The 22,776-nt window shown below is 43.3% G+C and overlaps 1 protein-coding gene across 3 annotated transcripts in view; it reads right to left on the reverse strand.

The window, feature by feature from the left end:
• fbxo38 (F-box protein 38) overlaps positions 1-22,776 on the reverse strand; it is a 57,184-nt gene that overhangs the window by 10,234 nt on the left and 24,174 nt on the right. For 2 of the 3 annotated variants that reach the window (XM_069670436.1, XM_069670438.1), the window contains exons 8-14: positions 22,644-22,774; positions 13,213-13,383; positions 12,736-12,878; positions 12,367-12,571; positions 3,219-3,416; positions 2,946-3,101; positions 1,584-2,294 (exon numbers count right to left, since the gene is read on the reverse strand). In XM_069670436.1, the coding sequence (XP_069526537.1) occupies positions 1,584-2,294; positions 2,946-3,101; positions 3,219-3,416; positions 12,367-12,571; positions 12,736-12,878; positions 13,213-13,383; positions 22,644-22,774 (1,715 nt within the window). The remainder of the gene's footprint in view (positions 1-1,583; positions 2,295-2,945; positions 3,102-3,218; positions 3,417-12,366; positions 12,572-12,735; positions 12,879-13,212; positions 13,384-22,643; positions 22,775-22,776) is intronic. The other variant, XM_069670437.1, reaches the window with a different exon arrangement.

Here is a 22,776-nt window from a genome sequence, read left to right on the forward strand (position 1 = left end):
GAAAACAAAAATAGTTCAAAGAGTTCTGCTTCTGTTCAGCAGACACTGAATGTTTTAAACATCTTTAAAGTTATTATTATTTTACCTTCATTATTATTATTATTATTCTTACAATATACATATTTTATGCAAATACTGTACATCAAATTTTATTTGTAAAGGGCCAAATTATAACCAAAGTTATCTCAAGACACTTTACAGAAAGAGCAGGTCTAGACCGACTCTTTATGTTATTTAAAGAGAGGCCCAACATGAATGACCATGAGCAGCACTTAGCAACATTCAGCACATTGGTAGATAAACTTCCTTTTAACAGGCAGAAACCTCGAGCAGAACCAGACTCATGTTGAACATCTGAGGAGACTTGATGGGCCGAAGAATGGGATAGAAGGAGATGCAGGATAGAGACAGGCAAAGAGAGCAACAACAACATATGTACTTGTTACAACAACAACAATAACAACAGGTTGTCAATATTCTGTATATGAGACAGAAATATTTACATTTAAGTACTGCAGAGTGTTAAAAAGTTTTAATCACAATATTTACAGAAAAGGCAGATATTGTGACTGATAACACAAGAGCTATCATGGTGACATCCATGGGAGTATGTATTATATTATATGCATGTACTTAAGTCTGTATTTCTGTTTTTATGATGTGTATTGTTTGTGTTTGCTACTGTTGCAAACCAGATTGCCCTCTGGGGACAATGAAGATTTTCAAATCCAATCCAATCCAAGAAGGCTGCTAACATGAGACCGCTACCATAAAGCTGCTAACGGGAAACGTCTATCAATGAATTGTTAAAATGAGAGGCCTCTATCATGAGACACAAACATGTGGCTGTTAACATGTGACCAATAACACAAGGCTGCTAACACGAGGCCACTGACATGAAACCCCTATCAAGGAACTGCTTAAATGAGACTAATTACATGAGGCCGCTTACATAGGACACAAAAATGTGGCTGTAAACATATGATGCTAAAGTGAGACACTTCCATAAGGCTGCTAAGATGTGACCACAAACATAAGAGGCTAACATGTTACTGCTAACATAAGAGGCTAACATGTGACTACAAACATGAGAGGCTCACATGTGACTGCTAACATGCTAACATAAGAGCACTAACAGCCCCTTACAGCTGAACAAAGCATTCTGCTCTACATAGGCCTTTATCATTTCTCTATTTTGTGGCTCCTTGTCTCCTCGGTCCTCGGTCCTCCTGCCTGTGACAGGAAATTGATCTCAGTGCGCTATCTTGAAAGATGTCTTAATTTTTAAAATGCATCTTGAGGAGAGAGGAATGAGGATCGAGGAGGCTTGCTAGAGGAGCTATGAGCGAGGATACACCGGGGTATCCTTTGCGGAAGTCTTTTCGGCAACCGTGGCGTAAAAAGAGGTGTGAAACACAGACGGAATATACAAACCATGGCAGGAGCAGGACTACAAAATGTAAGTGTTGCTTTTGTTTCCATAAGTTGTAAGGATGTGCACTACAACCACTTAACCATTAACCGTCAGTTAAGAACTTTAACTGGTTAATTTAAACGGTTAACCTTATGTGTTTCCTTCTTACCTGTCTCGGGTACCAGGCACACAGAGGACATTCGGCTGCAGGATCGGGTCAAAGGTCGTCTGGGTACAAAGTCCTGATCAGGCTGTAACCCTGATCCAGCAGGTGGTCTGTCTCCCTGTGCAGGCATCAGTGCTGGTCTCCTGGGGGCCCCTCCAGCAGCAGGACCAGATCTCCCCCCCCCAGCCTCCCTCTGTGCTGCGTGGGGGCCCTCTGAGCCCTCAGTAGTCCTGGTCCCTGTGGATCTGTCTGTGGTTGTGGTTTCTCTGTGGGTTGTGCCCCCCAACACCCTCTCACACCCCCCCTGCCTGGATGATGAAGCACCAGGTCCAGTCCTGCCCACTGACCCATATACTGGCCTCACTCCAATCCTTGCTGCTGCAGTACTTCCAATACTACCAGTACTCCCAGTGCCCCTCACTGTCCCAGTGTCAGTGCCGGGTCTGGAGGGGGTCTCTCCAGGTTCAGTGCTGACCCCTTTACTGCTGCTCCTCCTGCTGCTCTCCGCTGCAGCCTTCATGTCTGCTTTGATCTGTTCGCTGGTCACCTGACAGCTCTTCTCACAGCTGCCCTCCAGCATCTGCGGCTTCACCTGGTCCACAGACACTCCAGCAGGAACAGATACACTTGCAGGTACAGACACCCCTGCAGGTGTAGTGATCCCTGCAGGTGCTGAGACAGTGCTGCTGCGCCGCAGGGGGGTCTTTCCTTTACCTGAAACACACAAACATACATTAACTTTTCACTAGGGGTGGGGCGGGGGTCACTGGTAAAGATCATGTTTCATGTTTTTAAATTCAGGTGTTTGTGACTGTTCTGTTTCACTTTTTCAACTGAAAAGGAAATGTCAGAATGTCACACATACATACAGCTTGCATACAGCATAACATACAGGACACGTACAGCACATATGTAGCACACATACAGCACATATGTAGCACACGTACAGCACACATACAGCACTTATGTAGCACATGTACAGCACGCGTACAGCTCATATGTAGCTCATATGTAGCACACATACAGCACAAGTACAGCACACAAACAGCACAAGTACAGCACACATACAGCACATATGTAGCACACGTACAGCACACATACAGCACACGTACAGCTCATATGTAGCACACATACAGCACACGTACAGCACACATACAGCACAAATACAGCACATATGTAGCACATATGTAGCACACATACAGCACAAATACAGCACATATGTAGCACATATGTAGCACACATACAGCACACATACAGCACACGTACAGCACGCGTACAGCACATATGTAGCACACATACAGCAGCTGCAGGGTCACAATTTTGACCCTGTGGCAGGAGGCTGCTGTGACTGCTGTGTGTGTTCACCTTCTGTACAGGAAGCTGGCTGCTGCAAACAGGAAGCTGGCATTAGGCGTGAAACCAGGCCCTCCTCTTCCTCACTGTCGGAGTCTGAGACGACGAGGGGGGGTTTGGACAGAATCTCATGAGGTGGTCTGCTCTGCTGCACTAAACCACTGGGACCTAATGAAAGAGAGGACCAGTTTAATAAACGATTACATGAAGATTCAGAGCGTAAAAAAACACTTTATTTTTATCTAATATCTGTGTGTGTGTGTGTGTGTGTGTGTGTGTGTGGACCTGCTTGCTCCTCGTCTGGAGGTCTTTGTATCTCAGCTGAGCGACTTGATCCTGCAGACACATCAGCTGCTTTCCCTCTCACCTCCTCTTCTGCTTGATTTTGCTCTATTTGAGGTTCCACCATGTTCTCCTCCTCCAACATCACCTCCTCCTCCTCCTCCTCCTCTTCATCCTCCATCCCATTCACCTCCACTGCTGCTGCAGAAACAAGCACACTCTTTACTCAGTGCAATGTAAAGTGTTTCAGGTGTGTTAACAGAAACCGTTCCTCCTCTGTAACAGATTAAATACCTCAGTGTTATGGTTGCACACATTAATAATCCACACAGGACTCAGCTTCAGAGTGTTAGAGTTAGGAATGGGAACCATATAAGCTGACCGACAAATGGTGCTCTTATCATTATTTAATATTAACATTCAGTCTTATTTAATGACGTTTTCAATCGTTTCATCCTAATGTGGCATCGTTCCCGAGCGATGACGAAGCAGACAGCGTCAGGCAGTGATGTTGCATTGTTATGGTGCGTTCCATTTGTACATGGAAGTTGGAATTTCCAAGTTCCCAGTCAGAAATTTCAACTGGAACGGCCCCTTTAGGTCAGTTTTCCGACTCGGAAAGTCGGAGGAACCTCACTAACCCCGACCTCATATCTCTGTGCATCAACAGTAAATGAAATCTGTAGTATTAACTGTTTATTATCACTTCTGTCTTACTTGTGTCTCATTAAATCAGCCGTACTCACAGTACTGTCCAACTTTTATCTGTCGACATGTTGTGGACCTCATATTTGTAGTTTATCTGTAGTTGTCTGTATTCCAAGAGAGCAAGCACAATAACTGTTTTACTGGAGGCCTCCAACTTGGTTTTCCGACTTGTACTGCGTGGTCAAGTCGAGTGTGACGTCATTCCAAGTTCTGAATTCCGACTTCCAAGGTAAATGGAACGCACCATTATGGTTCCCTGGTGGAGAAAGTCTAGTACTGCGGAGTCCAGTTGGTTTCAGTACCCTAGCAACTGATAGCTTGCCTAAGTGTGAATTTTGAGTTGTCATGACAGCCAGAAAACTAGTTCATTATTTCTTCTGATTGTTACTTTTACTACATTTACAGTTAATGTTAACTGTTGTTAGTGTAGGGAGAGGACCACAGCCCTTAACCCCAGTTACAACCCCCCTTCCAGAGGCACATTATCAGACACTCAAATAATGGAGAATAGTATCGATCTGTATCGATAATCAATCAATCAATAAAACATTTTTTGTATAGTGCCAAATCATAAGTTATCTGGAATGCACCATTATGCAAACAGAGCAGGTTTAGACCGTACTCTTTTTTATGTTATTTAAAGAGAGGCCCAACATATTTTACCATGAGCAGCACTTAGCAACATTTGGGCAACAGTGGCAGAAAAACTTCAGGCAGAATCCTCAAGCAGAACCAGACTCATGTTGAACATCTGAAGAGACTGGATGGGCCGAAAAGTGGGATAGAAGGAGATGCAGGATAGAGCCAGGCAAAGAGAGCAACAACAACATATGTTCTTGTTAAATCGACTACAAATAATTATACTTCTGGTTGCAATGTCAATACTAATAGGAAAAATGTGTAATAGAAATGATAAAAGAAAATAACAGATAAAAGTAATTGTAACAGTATCAATAAAATCCAAACAATACCCATCTCTAGTTAGAGTTCATAAACACTGGGCTGTGCAGTGCGACATATACAGTACTGAGCAAAGGTTTTAGGCAGGTGTGAAAAAATTGTGTAAAATAAGAATACTTTCAAAAATATAAATAATAATTGTTTGTTTTTATCAATTTACAAAATGATCAGTGAGCGAACAAAAGAAAAATCTAAATCAAATCAATATTTGGTGTTACAACCCTTTGCTTTCAAACCAGCAGCAATTCTTAAAGGTACATTTGCACAAAGTCAGGGATTTTGTAGGATTATAGTCAGGTGTATGATCAACCAATTACACCAAACAGGTGCTAATGATCATCAATTTCACATGTAGGTTGAAACACAGTCATTAACTGAAACAGAAACAGCTGTGTAGGAGGCTTAAAACTGGGTGAGGAACAGCCAAACTCTGCTACCAAGGTGAGGTTGTGGAAGACAGTTTCATGTCACAGGTCATACACCATGGCAAGACTGAGCACAGCAACAAGACACAAGGTAGTTATACTGCATCAGCAAGGTCTGTCCCAGACAAAGATTTCAAAGCACACTGGGGTTTAAGATGTGCTGTTCACGCTCTTTTGAAGAAGTGCAAAGAAACGGCTGACGTTGAGGATCGTAGACGCAGTGGCCGGCCAAGGAAACTTAGTGCAGCAGATGAAAAACACATCAAGCTTATTTCCCTTCCAAATGGGAAGATGTCCAGCAGTGCCATCAGCTCAGAACTGGCAGAAACCAGTGGGACCCAGGTACACCCATCTACAGTCTGGGGGAGTCTGGCCACAAGTGGTCTTCATGGAAGAGCTGCAGCCAAAAAGCCTCCGACATGGAAACAAGGCCAAGCAACTCAACTATGCACGAAAACATAGGAACTGGGCTGCAGAGAAATGGCAGCAGGTGCTCTGGACAGATGAGTCAAAATGTGAAATATTTGGCTGTAGCAGAAGGCAGTTTGTTCGCCGAAGGGCTGGAGAGCGCTAAAATAATGAGTGTCTGAAGGCAACAGTGAAGCATGGTGGAGGTTCCTTGCAAGTTTGGGGCTGCATTTCTGCAAATGGAGTTGGAGATTTGGTCAGGATTAATGGTGTCCTCAATGCTGAGAAATACAGGCAGATACTTATCCATCATGTAATACCATCAGGGAGGCGTATGATTGGCCCCAAATGTATTCTGCAGCAGGACAACAACCCCAAACATACAGCCAATGTCATGAAGAACTATCTTCAGCGTGAAGAAGAACAAGAAGTCCTGGAAGTGATGGTATGGCCCCCACAGAGCCCTGATCTCAACATCATGGAGTCTGTCTGGGATTACATGAAGAGAGAGGATTTGAGGAAGCCTACATCCACAGAAGATCTGTGGCTAGTTCTCCAAGTTGTTTGGAACAACCTACCAGCCAAGTTCCTTCAAAAACTGTGTGCAAGTGTACCTAGAAGAATTGATGCTGGTTTGAAAGCAAAGGGTGGTCACACCAAATATTGATTTGATTTAGATTTCTCTTCTGTTCATTCACTGCATTTTGTTCATTAATGAAAATAAACTACACCGCTCAAAATAATTAAGGGAACACTTAATCGTCACATTATAACCCCAAGTCAATTAAACTTCAGGGATATCAATCTGTCCATTTAGGAAGCACAAGTGATTGTGAATCAATTTAACCTGCTGTGGTGCAAATTAAAGAGACAACAGGTGCAATGGAGAGGCAAAAGCAAGACAACCCCCAAAAAGGGAATGGTTTTGCATGTGGTGGCCACAGACAGTTGCTCTCTCCTGATACCTTCTGACTGATTCTTCTTTAGTTTTGTGTTCTGCTAGTGTCCTTGTCACTGCTGGTAGCATGAGGCGGTACCTGCAGCCCAATCAGGTTGCACAGATAGTCCAGCTCCTCCAGGATGGCACATCCATACGTGCGGTCGCAAGAAGGTTTGCTGTTTCTACCAGCACAGTCTCAAGAGCATGGAGGAGGTACCAGGAGACCGGTTGTTACACGAGGAGAGCTGGACAGGGCCGTAGAAGGGCATCAACCCAGCAGCAGGACCGATATTGGCTACTTTGTGCGAGGAGGAACAGGAGGAGCACTGCCAGAGCCCTACAAAATGACCTCCAGCAGGCTACTGGCTTGCATGCTTCTGACCAAACTGTCAGAAACAGACTCCATGAGGGTGACATGAGGGCCCCTGGGTTCCTCCTGGTGCAGGACAATGCCCGGCCTCATGTGGCCAGAGTGTGTAGGCAGTTCCTGGATGACGAAGGCATTGATGCCATTGACTGTTCTTCTCGTTCCCCTGACCTAAATCCAATTGAGCACCTATGGGACATTATGTATCAGTGCATCAGACGCCAACCAAGTACCGCCACAGACTGTCCAGGAGCTCACTGATGCCCTGATCCAGGTCTGGGAGGAGATCCCCCAGGACACCATCCGCTGACTCATCAGGAGCATGCCCAGACGTTGTCGGGAGTGCATATGGGCACGTGTGGGCCATACTCACCACTGAGTCACATCATGAGTTGCCATGATGACATTCAGGCAAGTTGGATCAGCCTGTGATTTCAATTTTTTTACTCTGATTTTGAGTGTGATTTTTAATCCAACCCTCAATGGGCTGATGATTTTGGTTTCCATTGACCGTTGTTACATCATTTTGTTCTCAACAAATTATACAATGTACATCAGTGAATATCTTCAACTTGAATTATACGTTCATCAAGATTTGATGTTCGATTTAAGCGTTCCCTTAATATTTTTGAGCAGTGTATTCACACTTTCATTTTTGAAAGCATTCTTAGTTTATAGCATTTTTTCACACCTGCCTAAAACTTTTGGACAGTACTGTATATGTCGCACGTGCTACACAAAATCTGTCTGTGCTATGACTGAACTTTCCGCTGTAGCACGTAGCACATTTTTGCGTCTGTGAGTGAGACAGAGATGCTTGTTGTTATGAAGTGGGTTTGTGTGCTTGATCGTATTTGAGGTGAATTGATGGCACATCGCTATTTTACTTCGTAGTTGTAGTCTATTGTGCAATCAAAAACCATGTCCCGGCTGCGGTGAGCCTATACATCCAACACAAATTCCAACAATTCTTGGGGAACAATCCCATAATTCCTATGCTGTTGCCTCTACAGGATTCGGGCTAGGCTAACTTCTAGCTAAATTGAATGAGAGTAAACAATGAAGCTGTATTTTCAAGTGCTGAACCAAAATCCCGACGCACGAGGAAGAAACTAAAGAAGAAACAGCCAAATGAAATTCAGGACGAAAAAAGGGGGAAAGCGTAATCGATATAAAGCAGAGTGGAAACATGATTGTCCTTTGCTAATCTTTTAATCTTTTTGGAAAAGGTAACCTCACAAAATAGACAGCAATTGGAAATTTCTTACATTAAGTAATTTTCTAGTCTTTTATACACATGCAGTATATATACATAAAAAATAAAAGTTCAGCTGCATGTAAGTTTACTCAGCCGTTAAAAATATAATAATACCATTTTTATGATAATACTTCTTCATTTCCAAGTGAATACATCCATTTAACCTGCTAAACTTACATTTACATAATAACCATGTTCATATTATACACATTAGGTTACCTACATGTGCTTACATTACACAAATTATTAAAGATGTAACTATATACATCAAAACTAGGGGAGCTTACATTTATATTGGATCCCAAAAGAGGGGAAAGGAGTACGAGTAGATGGGGGGTCATACAAAGTCTGCTCTTATTGGGGTAATAAATTCAATCCACTACAATTTGTCTTTCTGGATGCTCAAAATGTAGGTCAACTTCAAAATTTCAATTTCAAAAATTATTCCAAACCAGTCATTCAATGTAGGTGCTGTTGGATTGAGCCACTTTCTAGTGATGGATTTTTTACTAGCTGCCAAGAGGGCCTGCAGCAGCTTTGTATCACTCCTCCTTTTTATTGACACAATGTGACCCAAATAAAGACCCTCAAAATTCAGGCGTACTTGAGTTTAGAATATCAGTTTGGGGCAGTCCCAGAATATATGGAAATGATTTGCCTCCACTGAGCCACACTGTCTCCAACACGCCCGACCTGGGTTCTTGTATTTTTCCTGATATGGTGTCTTAAAATATCTGATAATCGGTATTGAACTGGAGGCGGCTTTCAGGATTTTATAAACCTCAGATTCTGCTGTTGATAAATCCGTAAGTTTGCACTTCTGATTGAAATAATGACGCAGTTGAAGGTATCTGAAAATAATAATGCTAACGTTAGTCCCTCACAGCTTGATCAGTTTGTTGATAGTGCTGCAGGTTTGCTGAGAAGTATTCTAGATCAAATTCCCCCCTTAAAAAAGAAGATTATTAAACGACAGAGGCTAGCTCCATGGTATGACTCAGAAACTCGTAACTTGAAGCAAATGTCGCGTAAATTTGTGTCTCACGTTTAATCTGGCAAAATAGTCTTAATAAATACAGGAAGGCCCTACGGCATGCTTGAGGTGTCTACTACTCCTCTCTCATAGAAGAAAATAAAAACTATCCCAGGTACCTTTTCAGCACTGTAGCCAGGCTGACAGAGAGTCACAAGTATTCCTATAGGCCTCAGCAGTGATGATTTCACAAGCTTCTTTAATGACAAAATCCTAAAGATTAGAGACAAAATTTGTAACCTCCTGCCCTTAACTGGTGCCGATGTATCTTTGGAAACTGCTCTAACACCTGACCATTGTTTTTCTCCAATTGACCTTCCTGAGCTAAATTCTCTGATATCTTCGTCCAAACCATCAACCTTTCTTTGAGATCCGATTCCAACCAAGCTGCTTAAGGAAGTCTTTCCCTCAATTAGCACTTCTTTACTAGATCCAATTCAATCCAATCCAACTTTATTTGTAAAGCACTTTAAAACAACCACAGAGGACCAAAGTGCTGTACAGAAGAATAAAAGACATAAAATACACAGCTCACACGAGGCATAAGATACAAATGGTAAATGGTAAATGGACTGTACTTTTATAGCGCTTTTCTAGTCTTTGCGACCACTCAAAGTTGCTTTTACACTACATATCACATTCACCCATTCACACACTGACGGCAGAGGCTGCTACGTAAAGTGCCCAACTGTCAATCAGATATCACATTCATACCCGTTGGCTATGCCACCGGGAGCAATTTGGGGTTCAGTGTCTTGCCCAAGGACACTTGGACATGTAGTCTGAGGGAGCTGGGGATCGAACCTCCGACCTTCCAATTGAAAGACGACCGACTCTACCACTGAGCCACAGACATAAAAAATACATAAAATACAAATAAAATCAACGTCTTACAAGGTGTCAAAGGCCAAGGAGAAGAGGTGGGTTTTAAGAAGACATTTAAAAACAGACAGTGAAGAGGCCTGTCTAATGTGCAAAGGCAGATCATTCCACATTTTTGGAGCCGACAGCAAAGGCACGGTCCCCTCTGAGCTTACGTTTTGTTTTTGGCACACTCAGAAGCAGCTGATCGGCTGACCTGAGAGCACAGGTGGGTGTATAGGGGTTTAGCCGCTCAGAGAGGTAGGGCGGGGCATGGCCACTGACGGACTTAAAAGCAAATAAAATAATTTTAAAATGGATCCTAAAATGTACGGGCAACCAGTGGAGTGAGGCTAGAATGGGGGAAATGTGCTCATGTTTACATGTGCCAGTTAAAAGACGCGCAGCAGCGTTTTGTACCATCTGGAGACAGGCAATGGAGGACCCACTAACCCCTACATACAGTGCATTACAGTAATCCAGCCGAATGGTGACAAAGGTGTGGATTACTGTCTCAAAGTGCTGCCTCGGAAGAATTGGCTTTATTTTGGCCACCTGCCTTGATTGAAAAAAGCTTGATTTATCAACAGCCCTGATCTGACTGTCGAGCATAAGATCAGAGTCCATTTTAACCCCTAGGTTAGTGATGGTTGGCTTAATATACTGTGACAAGGAGCCAGGATCTCCAGGGGAGGTCCCAGAGGTGCCACCAATAACCATCACTTCTGTCTTATTTTTTTTTTGATATGATCAACATGTCTTTATCAACTGGTCCAGTCTTTTTAAACTAGCTGTAATTAAGCCACTTCTTAAAAAGCCTACCCTAGATTCAGGCACCTTAGCTAACTATAGACCTATATCTAACCTTCCTTTTATTTCAGAGATCCTTGAGAAAGCAGTCGCTAATCAGTTATGTGACTTTCTTCATAACAACAGTTTATTTGAGGACTTTCAGTCAGGATTTAGATTCCACCATTGCACTGAGACAGCCCTTGTGCGAGTTTCAAATGATCTACTTACTGCTTCAGACAGAGGACTTCTCTCTGTACTTGTCCTGTTAGATCTTAGTGCCGCTTTCGACACGATAGACCATCACATCCTGTTACAGAGATTAGAACATTTAATTGGCATTACAGGATCTGCACTAAGTTGGTTTAAATCTTATTTATCAGATCGATCTCAGTTTGTTAATGTTCATGATGTGTCCTCTATGCACACCAAAGTTAGTCATGGAGTTCCACAAGGTTCTGTGCTCGGACCGATTCTTTTTACCTTATATATGCTTCCTCTTGGTAATATCATGAGGACACACTTTCATGTTACACAGATGATACTCAATTATACTTATCAATGAAGCCAGACGAAACCAATCAGCTATCTAAACTAGAAGCATGCCTTAAGGACAAGATCTGGATGACTAGAAACTTTTTGCTACTTAATTCAGACAAACTGAAGTTCTTGTGCTCAGCCCAAAACACCTTAGAGATTCTTTCTCTAATGATATAGCTGCCCTAGATGGCATCAGCCTGGCATCCAGCACTACTGTCAGGAATCTGGGAGTTCTGTTTGATCAGGATATGTCCTTCATCTCCCACATAAAACAAATATCAAGGACAGCCTTCCTTCACCTTCACAACAAACATCAGACACATCCTGTCTCAACACAATACAGAAAAACTAGTCCATGCATTTGTTACTTCCAGGCTGGATTATTGTAACTTGTTACTATCAGGCTGCTCTAATAAGTCACTAAAAACTCTTCAGCTGGTACAAAATGCTGCAGCATGTGTGCTGACAAGATCTAGGAAGAGAGATCACATAATAATAATAATAATAATAATAATAATAATAATGATAACACACACACACACAGACTCTGCATGCACAGCGGGGGAATTAAATCTCTCTCGTGTGTGTGAAAAAAAACTACAACGTCTGTTTATCCCAGTAATGACAATATTACAAAATCCATGTCGTGGCAGAAAGTGACACCGGTGACAGTATCGGCCTCTCTTTAAATAACATAACAGAGTACGGTCTAGACGTGCTCTTTGTGTAAAGTGTCTCGAGATAACTTTGGTTAGGATTTGGCGCTATACAAATAAAATGTGATTGATTGATTGAGATGTACGTCGCTTTGGACAAAAGCGTCTGCTAAATGAAATTGTAACATTGTAACATTGTAACTCACCATGCTGCTGCTGAGGCTGTCTCTGGTTGTTGTTGTTGACGTTGTTGTTGTTGTTGACGGCAGGTGGAGCGGCAGGAGGGAGGTTGGCCTCATTGTGATGGTGGTTGTTGTTGTTGTCGTTGTCATTGTTTGAGTTTTGGTTGCTGACCAGAGCTGAAGACACACCAATACCCGTCCCTGCACTCAGACCCACCCTAGCACAGCCCTGACACACACGCACACACACGCACGCACACACGCACGCACGCACACACGCACACACGCACGCACACACAGAGAGTTGTCTGATACATGCTGGAGACACATTTGTTGTGTGACAACACGCAGGGTTGTGTGTGTGTATGTGTGTGTGTGTGTGTGTGTGTCTACCTTGGGTGGTTCTCTGAACATTTGATCCAGACAGATGAACTCCAGACTGGGCAATAACTCAACGAACTGGGAGAAAGATTCGAGTTTAATGGCATGACAGCGAACCAGAGTTAGATCAACGAGACGGCTCCACCTGGACTGATCTGAGAACAGAAACATGAAGAACACCTGTCCTCATCATCCAGTCCCTCAACTGTGACTGAATCAGGTGTATTACCTGTGATCCAGTGGTGGGGGTTATGCAGTTGTTAAACAGTAAAGGGGAGGAGTCAGGTGTGTTACCTGTGATCCAGAGGTGGGGGTTACGCAGTTGTTAAACACTAAAGGGGAGGAGTCAGGTATGTTACCTGTGATCCAGAGGTGGGGGTTACGCAGTTGTTAAACACTAAAGGGGAGGAGTCAGGTGTGTTACCTGTAAACCAGTGGTGAGTGTTGTGCAGTTGTTAAACACTAAAGGGGAGGAGTCAGGTGTGTTACCTGTGATCCAGTGGTGGGGGTTGTGCAGGTGAGGGCAGTTGTAGATGAGCAGATATTTGATGTTGGTGAACACCTCGTTCACCACCTTGATGCCGATGTCAGTGATGATTCCCGGGTTCTCGATGACATCAGCCAGACCATACTTCACAAGCTCAGAGTGACTCATCTTACCTGCAGTCATAGGAACAGAAATATGCTCACACGTTTCTATAGCGATAAAGAAAAGCTGAACGAGTTTAGTCAATTGGGATAATCAATATTTACATCAAACTATGTCACAGCAGGTGAGGCCGACTGAAGCTTGTGTAGGTTTATGATAAATGCAGCATGTCTGGCACCTACAGCGACTTTATCGAGTGATTACATCGACTACAAAGGTAACTCAGTTTTTCACTGAGCGTGGTCATGCATGTCCCAACATTAGTGACTTTTGTTACTCATTGACTTTTTGTGTCTTCACAGAATGATGTTTGCACACCCATAAAATACAAATCCCAGGTTAGGAGATTCATGCACCATCTGTGAGCCCTGCACAAGCAAAAGAAGCTTAAGGCATTGCTCTGAAAATTCATTCAGGACTGACTGATTGCATACTGGTTGTCCAGCCGTGTCCTGGAAGATCCAGAGGCGTTCCCAGGCCAGCCGGCATATATCATCCCTCACGCAAGTCTATCTTAGGTCTTCTACTAGCTGGACATGCTTCTTTCAATGTGAAGGAGACGTGGCTCTTCTCTGAGCTCCCTCTCCATGTCTCAGCTGCTTTCTCTATCTCTAAGAATGAGCCCAGATACCCTGCAAAGAAACTTTAAGAAGCTTGTATCTGCAAGCTCTGGGTGAGCCAGAGCTCATAACCACAGGTGAGGGTTGGAAGGGATTGGCATGGATATTCGATTATTCGATTATTCTAAATGATGTGTGTATTCAACGTTAGCTGTGGCTTTTGTATTTTCTTTTGTCTAAAGTTAATTAAATATTATTCATAGCTAGATTAATCACACATTGTTATACATGTATGTGTATACCAAGGTCATTTAAAAAATGTAGAAAAAAAACATCTTCAGACACACCGTCAGGATCAGACAGGATCACATGGCTGTATTCTCCAGTGCGTGCGTAATGGACACTGGACAGTGTGTTAATATCTGTGGGCAATATAAAATATGTGGAAAATAATATATGTTCAACAAATTACAGGCTTGAATTACTCCAGGCCTGCAAAGTCCTCATCAGGGATTTCAGTGAAATATATGCCGAGTGGGCCAAACTGGCCTAGGTGGCCTGCTTGATTCCCGTCTCCAGTGTGCCAGCAGAGAGAGGGTTCTCTCTGCAGAACAGAATTAAAACAGTGCAGCGAAGTCGGCGTGGGGTGGACAAGGTCACAAGGCTTATGCGCAGTATGAAGTTGTCGAGAGTCCCTGGGCACAAGGGCACATTGTAAAACTGTTGGGAAGAACTTTTAAAATGTATTTAATAAAAAAAATTCTAGCAAGATTTTAAATATGATTATTCATGTCATTATATCCATCCTGGTAGTCTCGGAGTAGTTTAGTTGACAGAGAGTGAGGACAGAATTATTTCTCTGCTTCATCTGCTCTCCTCCTGTCTTATGAAGGAATTATGACTTCACAAACAAATTATTGTTTCATCATTGCTTGAAACTGAAAAGAAGAAATTACTTTAGTATATGAACTCCAATCTTTGTGTCTTTGTCCCCACTTCAGTAACGTGTATTTGTAGCAGTAATTGGGTTTGATCCTTTAACCATGATAATTAATGGATAAAATAAACGCATGGGCAAAAGAACCATTATATGTGAGTGGGACAAGTTCCACCCACTTTTTAAAAATATTGGTTCGGACCCACCCGCATTTTCATAGAAAAAATCAATCACTATGCATCTGCCGACCCACGCGGTGTTCTTTTGAGAGCGCACATCAGTTGAATCCATGCCGCCTGCTCATTGGGAGAATTCTCATATAAGGAAGTTCCAGTCCATGTTTTCACTACCTCGTAACCCAGTGCACCCGGACAGGACATGGCAGCCTCTATGCTAATGTTTTGATTGAAACATTGAAATCTGATGGAAATGGACAGAATGAGACTTTTGAAGGAGAGAAAAGTAAGTCATCATCGCTGCTGTTCATAATCAGTTAACTCCAGCAACAGCAGAGACTGTTGGTTGGCCCAACAAAGTGAGCATGATGTTGATTTGTGTCACTTAGATAATAATTTAAATTTAATTTACGTTAGCTCTGAAAAGAGAGCTGGCATCAGTGGAAAATAATACAATTCTTTGACTTTTAAATATCTTCAAACATGTGATCTGACTGGGGTCAACCACTTCCTCTGGATGAAATTACAAAATATACCCATCATTTGGGGTTTTTGCTATAGCCAGATAATAATCAACCTACATGTTAAAAGGCACCGGAATACAGGAAACGACATCTACTCTGTTAAAATTCTTCTGGGGGAGTACCCCCACAACCCCTTTCAAATTGTCCCACCCCATTTATTTATGTTTCCTACACCTATGCTTAAATGTAATTTTTGATACTGCACGCTTTGATGATTAGGTGTTTTTATTTCAAATCTCCCACTGTGACCAAAGACATTCGGGCAGCGATATTAATATATATTAATTAATATTAGTATGTATAACGAACTGCACTCCCTCAGGGAGAGAGAGAGTGTGCATGTAGCACAGACGCGGTACAAAAAGTGGTCATTAGAGCATGAGACATGTTGTTCCACTTAGGGTTGGCTGTGGCTTAGTGGAAGAGTCGGTCGTCTTTCAGTCGTAAGGTTGGAGGTTCGATCCCCAGCTCCCTCAGGCTACATGTCCAAGTGTCCTTGGGCAAGACACTGAACCCCAAATTGCTCCCGGTGGCATAGCCAACGGGTATGAATGTGATATCTGATTGACAGTTGGGCACTTTACGTAGCAGCCTCTGCCATCAGTGTGTGAATGGGTGAATGTGATATGTAGTGTAAAAAGCAGCTTTGAGTGGTCGAAAAGACTAGAAAAGCGCTATATAAGTACAGTCCATTTACTGTATACATTTAAGTGTACGAACTGTAGACTGGAGTCCTTGTTTACAGTGACAGACAGAGTGATGGCTGTCTCATAATATTTGACTGCAATTCCACCTATTTGTCCGTAACATTGAAAGCTTCCAGGACATGTGGACCGGCACAAATTTTTTAAAAATGGAAACCCTGGTATGAGTGTGTGTCGGTTTCTGAGTGTATTAGCAACAGCCCGCATCAGAATTAGCATGCATGATGGAGAGCTTGATATCGGTCTTTGGCTGTTTTTGTCTTGTGCGTGGCTCGAGCAGAAATCTCCCTGATATGAAGCAGGTGTGTGTGGAGGCAGCGGTGAGCATGTCCTCGTCTTCTGGCACTTCTCAGCAGATTGCCACCAAACCAAAAGCAGTATCATGATGTGAGGAGACGAAGGAAACAAATGAACTGTACTCATACAGCGCTTTTCTAGTCTTTGCGACACAGTTATCACATTCATACCCGTTGGCTATGCCACCAGGAGCAATTTGGGGTTTAGTGGCCCAAGGACACTTGGACATGTAGCCTGAGGGAGCTGGGGATCGAACCTCCGACCTTCCAATTGAAAGACGACCGACTCTACCACTGAGCCACAGGCTTGCTGTCTCTCAGTCCTCTGTCCTGTAAACAACTTAATTTCACTGTGTCAGCAAATACACTAATATTTCCTTATGAGGAAGAGAGCTACCGTGTCTCCCTGTGAGAGTAACAGAGACTTGCACGTTGTGAACTCACCGATGTATGCCAATCTTACTAATGCGCCTATAAAATAGCAGAGACAGACTGCGTTAGTCTGTGCCCTGTGCCACAGCGCTTTGGCCCTATGGCTGAAACGTAAATTAGGGGGCCCCCACTGAGCATGGGCCCAAAGTGGACCCTTGGTGTCCCCGCGGTTGGTCCGCTACAGGCTACATTATCAATCAATCAATCAAATTTTATTTGTGTAGCGCCAAATAATAACCAAAGTTATTTTACAAAAAGAGCAGGTCTAGACCGATTCTTTGTTATGTTATATAAAGAGAGGCCCAACATGAATGAATCACCATGAGTAGCACTTAGCAACATTCAGCACATTGGCAGATAAACTTCCTTTTAACAGGCAGAAACCTCGAGCAGAACATCTGAGGAGACTGGATGGGCCAAAAAAGGGATAGAAGGAGATGCAGGATAGAGACAGGCAAAGAGAGCAACAACAACATATGTTCTTGTTACATCAACAACAACAGGTAATACATACTTATGGTTACAATGCTAATAATAGTGGTACACTAGTGTGAAAATTAGCAAGAGCAAGTTAGCAAGAACAGCATAGTAATGATACAGGCTGTAATAATAATTGTAACAGTCGAAGTCAACAGGTCTACTATTAGCATTAGCAGCAACAATAATGATACTATGGGGGAGACCGATGTTAGTAGTTGTTGCAGTCGAGCAGGTCCACAGCAGCAGGTGGTCTGCGCTACACTTGTTTGTGTAGAGGGGTTAACCAGAGATCCTTTTTTTTTTATAGAATATTTAAATATTGATATGCCTTCAAATGCCCATCCCTAGAATGTAGATCGACTGCGACTGGTAAATTGGTTACTCCCGTCTATCCACCGGGCTAATGTCCACTCTGTGCTTTTTTAGTTTAGGAGAAGCAGTTCGTCCATCTTGTTAGCCAGACTTTTGCAGATCTGCTGCCCTGTGTTTCATCGAAACCTGGCTGAACACATCCCAGACAGCTCATTACACCTAGTGGACTTCCAGCTGCACCGAGCAGACCACGTAACGGAGCTTTCGGGAAAGACAAGGGGAGGCGGAAGATGCTTCTATGTAAATGAAGCGTTACAACACCTGGCTGACCAGATCACAGATGTGGAGAAAGAATATCCACACTCCCTGCTCATTATTCTGGGGGAATTTAACAGAGAAAACCTCAGCCATGAACTGACAAAATAAAGACAGCATATAAAGTGTCCCACAAGGGAAGCCAACATCTTAGACCACTGTTACACAGTTTTAAAAGACTCATATCTCTGTCCCCCCGTGCAGCTTTGGGACTCTCTGACCACTGTTTGGTCTGTCTTATTCCTTCCTACAGGCAGAAATTAAAATCTGCTAAGCCTGTATTGAAGACTATGAACAAAAGGACAGATGAGTCATAACTAGAGTTATAGAGGCCTGCTTTGACTGCACGGACTGGAGTGTTTGGCCCTTAAAACAACTGGTATCAACATGTGGTTTTCGTGATCGGATCACAAGTGGACAGCCTTAACTACAGGTGTGAACACTCCCAGGACGGATTGAAGACGCATTCAGACCCGATCACTCAGGCCACATACAGAGGTGGTCTGGGACGTATTTATCCACATACATCTGGTAGTGGGAAAGCACATGTGTCCTGGGCTTCATAAAGGACCGCCCACTCTCCCCATATCCAGGACAACAATCACGTGGATACAGGGAGACCACTCAGCTCTCTATCCTGTCTGATTTAACGTTTCTGCTCTGTGTCTCTTAAAAATCGTATATTTATTTCTCATGCCACTCCAGCACGTGTAAATGTGGATTTACACAAAGTGTATGGACACACAGACAGATTGTGTCTTTGTTTATTCAGTAAGAGAGACTGCATTTAAATTTTTCATCTGGGACAATCCCGAAGCGACGAGAGGGAGAGACGGCACAGATCAGAGAGAGATGATCCAGGAGCATTTTATCACAGTTTAAAAATCAAGTGATCCACTTGCAGTTATCAGAGTTTTATAATGCAACGCAGCGAGGACACAGATCTGTGTGTGTTTCAGGCTCTGCCCGACTCAATAGGGTCGCAATCTGTCCCGTATTTCCGTGCACAACCTTTATAAAGCACAAACTACATCTTGCAGTGGATGAGATGAGCCGGAGGGGATCCACGCGTAGTTTATCAGAGTTATCACACGTGGAGGAGACAGACGTTAGGAGAGGAGCTGATATGACAGACTTGTGTGCGTTTCTCGTGCTCTGTACCTGAATCAATAACGTTGAGATCTGTCCTTGTTTCCACACACAGTTACTATAAAGTATAAACATATGCCCATATGCTGTGTTGTTCCTATATTTCACTGATAAACACAGAGCTGTAGAGCATCAGGCTTCATGATCAAAGTTTCATATCATGTCATCACTTTAGTCGGTACCCCCCTCCCTCCCTCCCTCTGAGCGCCTTCACAGCAGCTCTCCCCTATTAAGGGTCTTTCTGAATCTGCAGCCACAGACCTGGATGAACTCACTGACACTGTGACATCGTACACTAGCTTTTGTGAGGATGTGTGTGTGCAGACCAAAACCTTCTGCACATACAACAACAATAAACTCTGGTTGACTGCAAAACTGAAGAGGCTACGTCAGGCCAAGGAGGAGGCCTACAGAAGCGGGGATGCGGTCCTGTACAAGCAGGCAAGGAACACACTGACGAAGGAGATCAGCGTAGCAAAGAGGAGCTACATTGAAAAGCTAGAAACTGTTTTTCAGCCAACGACCCTGCATCAGTGTGGAGAGGCCTGCAGGACAATACCAACTATAGGAGAACGCCCCCCCACCCCACTGAAACCCCCCATCTGGCTGACGACCTCCTTTCACATCCCTCAACCACTTCAACCTAGAACTACCTGCATCTCCTGCAACCCTCTCCCCTCTCCCCTTTGACCCCCCACTTGCACTAAAGATCTGTAAAGAGGATGTGTGTCAGCTTTTTCAGAGGCAGAAGATCAGGAAGGTACCAGGACGTGACGGTGTGTCCCCCTTCTGTCTGAGAGTCTGTGCTGACTAACTGGCCCCCATCTTCACCCGGATCTTCAACAGATCTCTGGAGCTGTGTGAAGTCCCCTCCTGCTTCAAATGCTCCACCATCATCCCGGTCCCAGTTTATTTCTTCTGGTCTCTTGTTCAACTCAAATAACTCCCCTAGAACACCTCCAACTGCTGTCAAGGCCACTGGCAATGCACAGGCCTTTAATTATATTACATGAATGCCTCTGTTCAATGTCTTCATATGCTGGATAGTGTGTATCATGGGGCACTGAGGTTCATCTCTTACTCACCACTGCCTTTTTTTACTGTAAAGTGAATTGGCCTGCTTTATGTATATGCCGCCTAAGTCACTGGTATGTTTTTATTTAAAAAGCTCCGCTCTCAGAACTTTTTACATTTTGTTGTTCCCAAAGTCAGAACCTAATTGGGAGAGACAGCCTTTAGATTCTCTGCTCCGACTGGATGGAACAATCTACAAACTGAACTTAAACTGCAAAACAGAGTCCCACAAAATGAGTTTAAAAGAATGGTAAAATCTATTGAGTCCAGGCTGTCTGTGTGTAAATGTTTTATCTAATCATTTGTAATGTCAGTAAATCTATGTGCTTTTATGCTGATACATTTTAATTGTTGAAACCTTGTTGCTGCTGTTCTTGACCAGGTCTCCCTTGTAAAAGAGATCTTTGATCACATGGGGACAAATCTGTAAAATAAAGGCTAAATAAATAACACCCGGACAATCAGTACTGGCGCCCCCCCAGGGGTCTGTGCTCACCCCACTGCTCTTCTCCCTCTACACTATGACTGCACCTCAGGGGCACCCACTGTGAAAGTTTACAGACAACACGACGGTCATTGGCCTCATCCGGGACGGAGACGAGTCTGCTTACAGACAGGAGATTGATCAGCTGGTCTTCTGGTGCGGTCAGAACCACCTGGAGCTCAATCCGCTCAAGACTGTGGAGATGATCAAGATAAGCCCCCCCTACACTAACCCCCCTTACCATCCTCAATAGCACGTGTCAGATTCTTTTTACCTTATATATGCTTCCTCTTGGTAATATCAACACTCCATTAATTTTCATTGTTATGCAGATGATACTCAATTATACTTATCAATGAAGCCAGATGAAACCAATCAGCTATCTAAACTAGAAGCATGCCTTAAGGACATAAAGATCTGGATGACTAGAAACTTTTTGCTACTTAATTCAGACAAACTGAAGTTATTGTGCTCGGCCCAAAACACCTTAGAGATTATTTCTCTAATTATATAACTGCCCTAGATGGCATCAGCCTGGCATCCAGCACTACTGTTAGGAATTTGGGAGTTCTGTTTGATCAGGATATGTCCTTAATCTCCCACATAAAACAAATGGACAGCAAGGACAGCCTTCTTTCATCTTCGCAACAAACATCAGACACATCCTGTCTCAACAAGATGCAGAAAAACTAGTCCATGCATTCGTTACTTCCAGGCTGGATTATTGTAACTCGTTACTATCAGGCTGCTCTAATAAGTCACTAAAAACTCTTCAGCTGGTACAAAATGCTGCAGCACGTGTGCTGACAAGAACTAGGAAGAGAGATCACATCTCTCCTGTATTAGCCTCTCTGCACTGGCTTCCTGTAAAATCTTGCAGAGTGCCTCGTGTTCTTCTGCACTGTGGCTCACCTTTTTGGGGGAACGCTCTGGGTGCCTCGAGTTGAAAAAACTTCAACTCAAAGCAGAAGAGCGCCCGACGTCATTGCCGTTTTTTCTCATTGTCCAGTTGGATAAATATATAGGGGCAGGCCTTCTGTCAGTTTACAATATAATGGTTAGGTTAATGACAGCTAATGATTTGTTGGTTGCCTTTACAACAGTAGAAAAAAAGGTGCATGCTTTGTAGGCTTAAACTAAAAAGGCAGTGCGGTGCAGCTCACGTTTTACAGCCTGCAAAATGCGCTCTGTCTGATCGGGCCCTGAGACTGTCAGGGGACGCTCTCTTTAAATATGTGTTGACTGTTAAAGGAAGTGTTTCTGTCTCATATTGGATTCATGTTGGTCTCTGTAAATAATATAACACATAGTACATTCTAGATGTGCTTTGTTTGTAAAGGGTCCTGAGATAACTATTTTTATGATTTGGAGATATATAAATAAAAATTGATTGTCTGACTGACTTCCCAGGTTGCGCCACAGCCTCGCACCACCACATTTCTTCAGCTGTATACTCTGACTCGAATAAATATGTTTGAATATCCAGTCAGACAAAACTCTGTGAAATATCTCCTCGTCCATACCGTCCTCTGACCTCATATTGGATGACATTGTCTCTGTTTGGAGTTTCGTAGTTAGTGTGCAAGAGAAGCAAAGGCAGAGACTAGAGGCTGAAATAGTCTAAAGTACTTCCTGGACACCAACCACGTCACATTACAGAGCATTCAATTACAACTCAGACATTTGGTTTCACCCTCTCTTTCCTCCAGCTAAACATCCTCTGCCTGCATCTGCATGGAGGCCTGAACTGTCAGTAAAACAGTTTGTCAGTGGATGATAACCTTACATGTTATTACACAATAAACAACTGAAATGATAATAAACTCACACTGAAGCAGGAACTCATCCACATATCCCAGATGAAGCGTCTCAAACTGAGGAAACTCGAGTTCTGCCATTTTAAGAGCTGAGAAGACTCCATCTTTAGTGAGTGAGGGCTGGATCCTCAGCTCATGAAGTCT

Source organism: Semicossyphus pulcher, unplaced genomic scaffold, assembly GCF_022749685.1.
Source record: "Semicossyphus pulcher isolate SPU_LCO1_2020_fin unplaced genomic scaffold, fSemPul1.0.p SCAF_2, whole genome shotgun sequence".
Taxonomy (NCBI): Eukaryota; Metazoa; Chordata; class Actinopteri; order Labriformes; family Labridae; genus Semicossyphus; species Semicossyphus pulcher.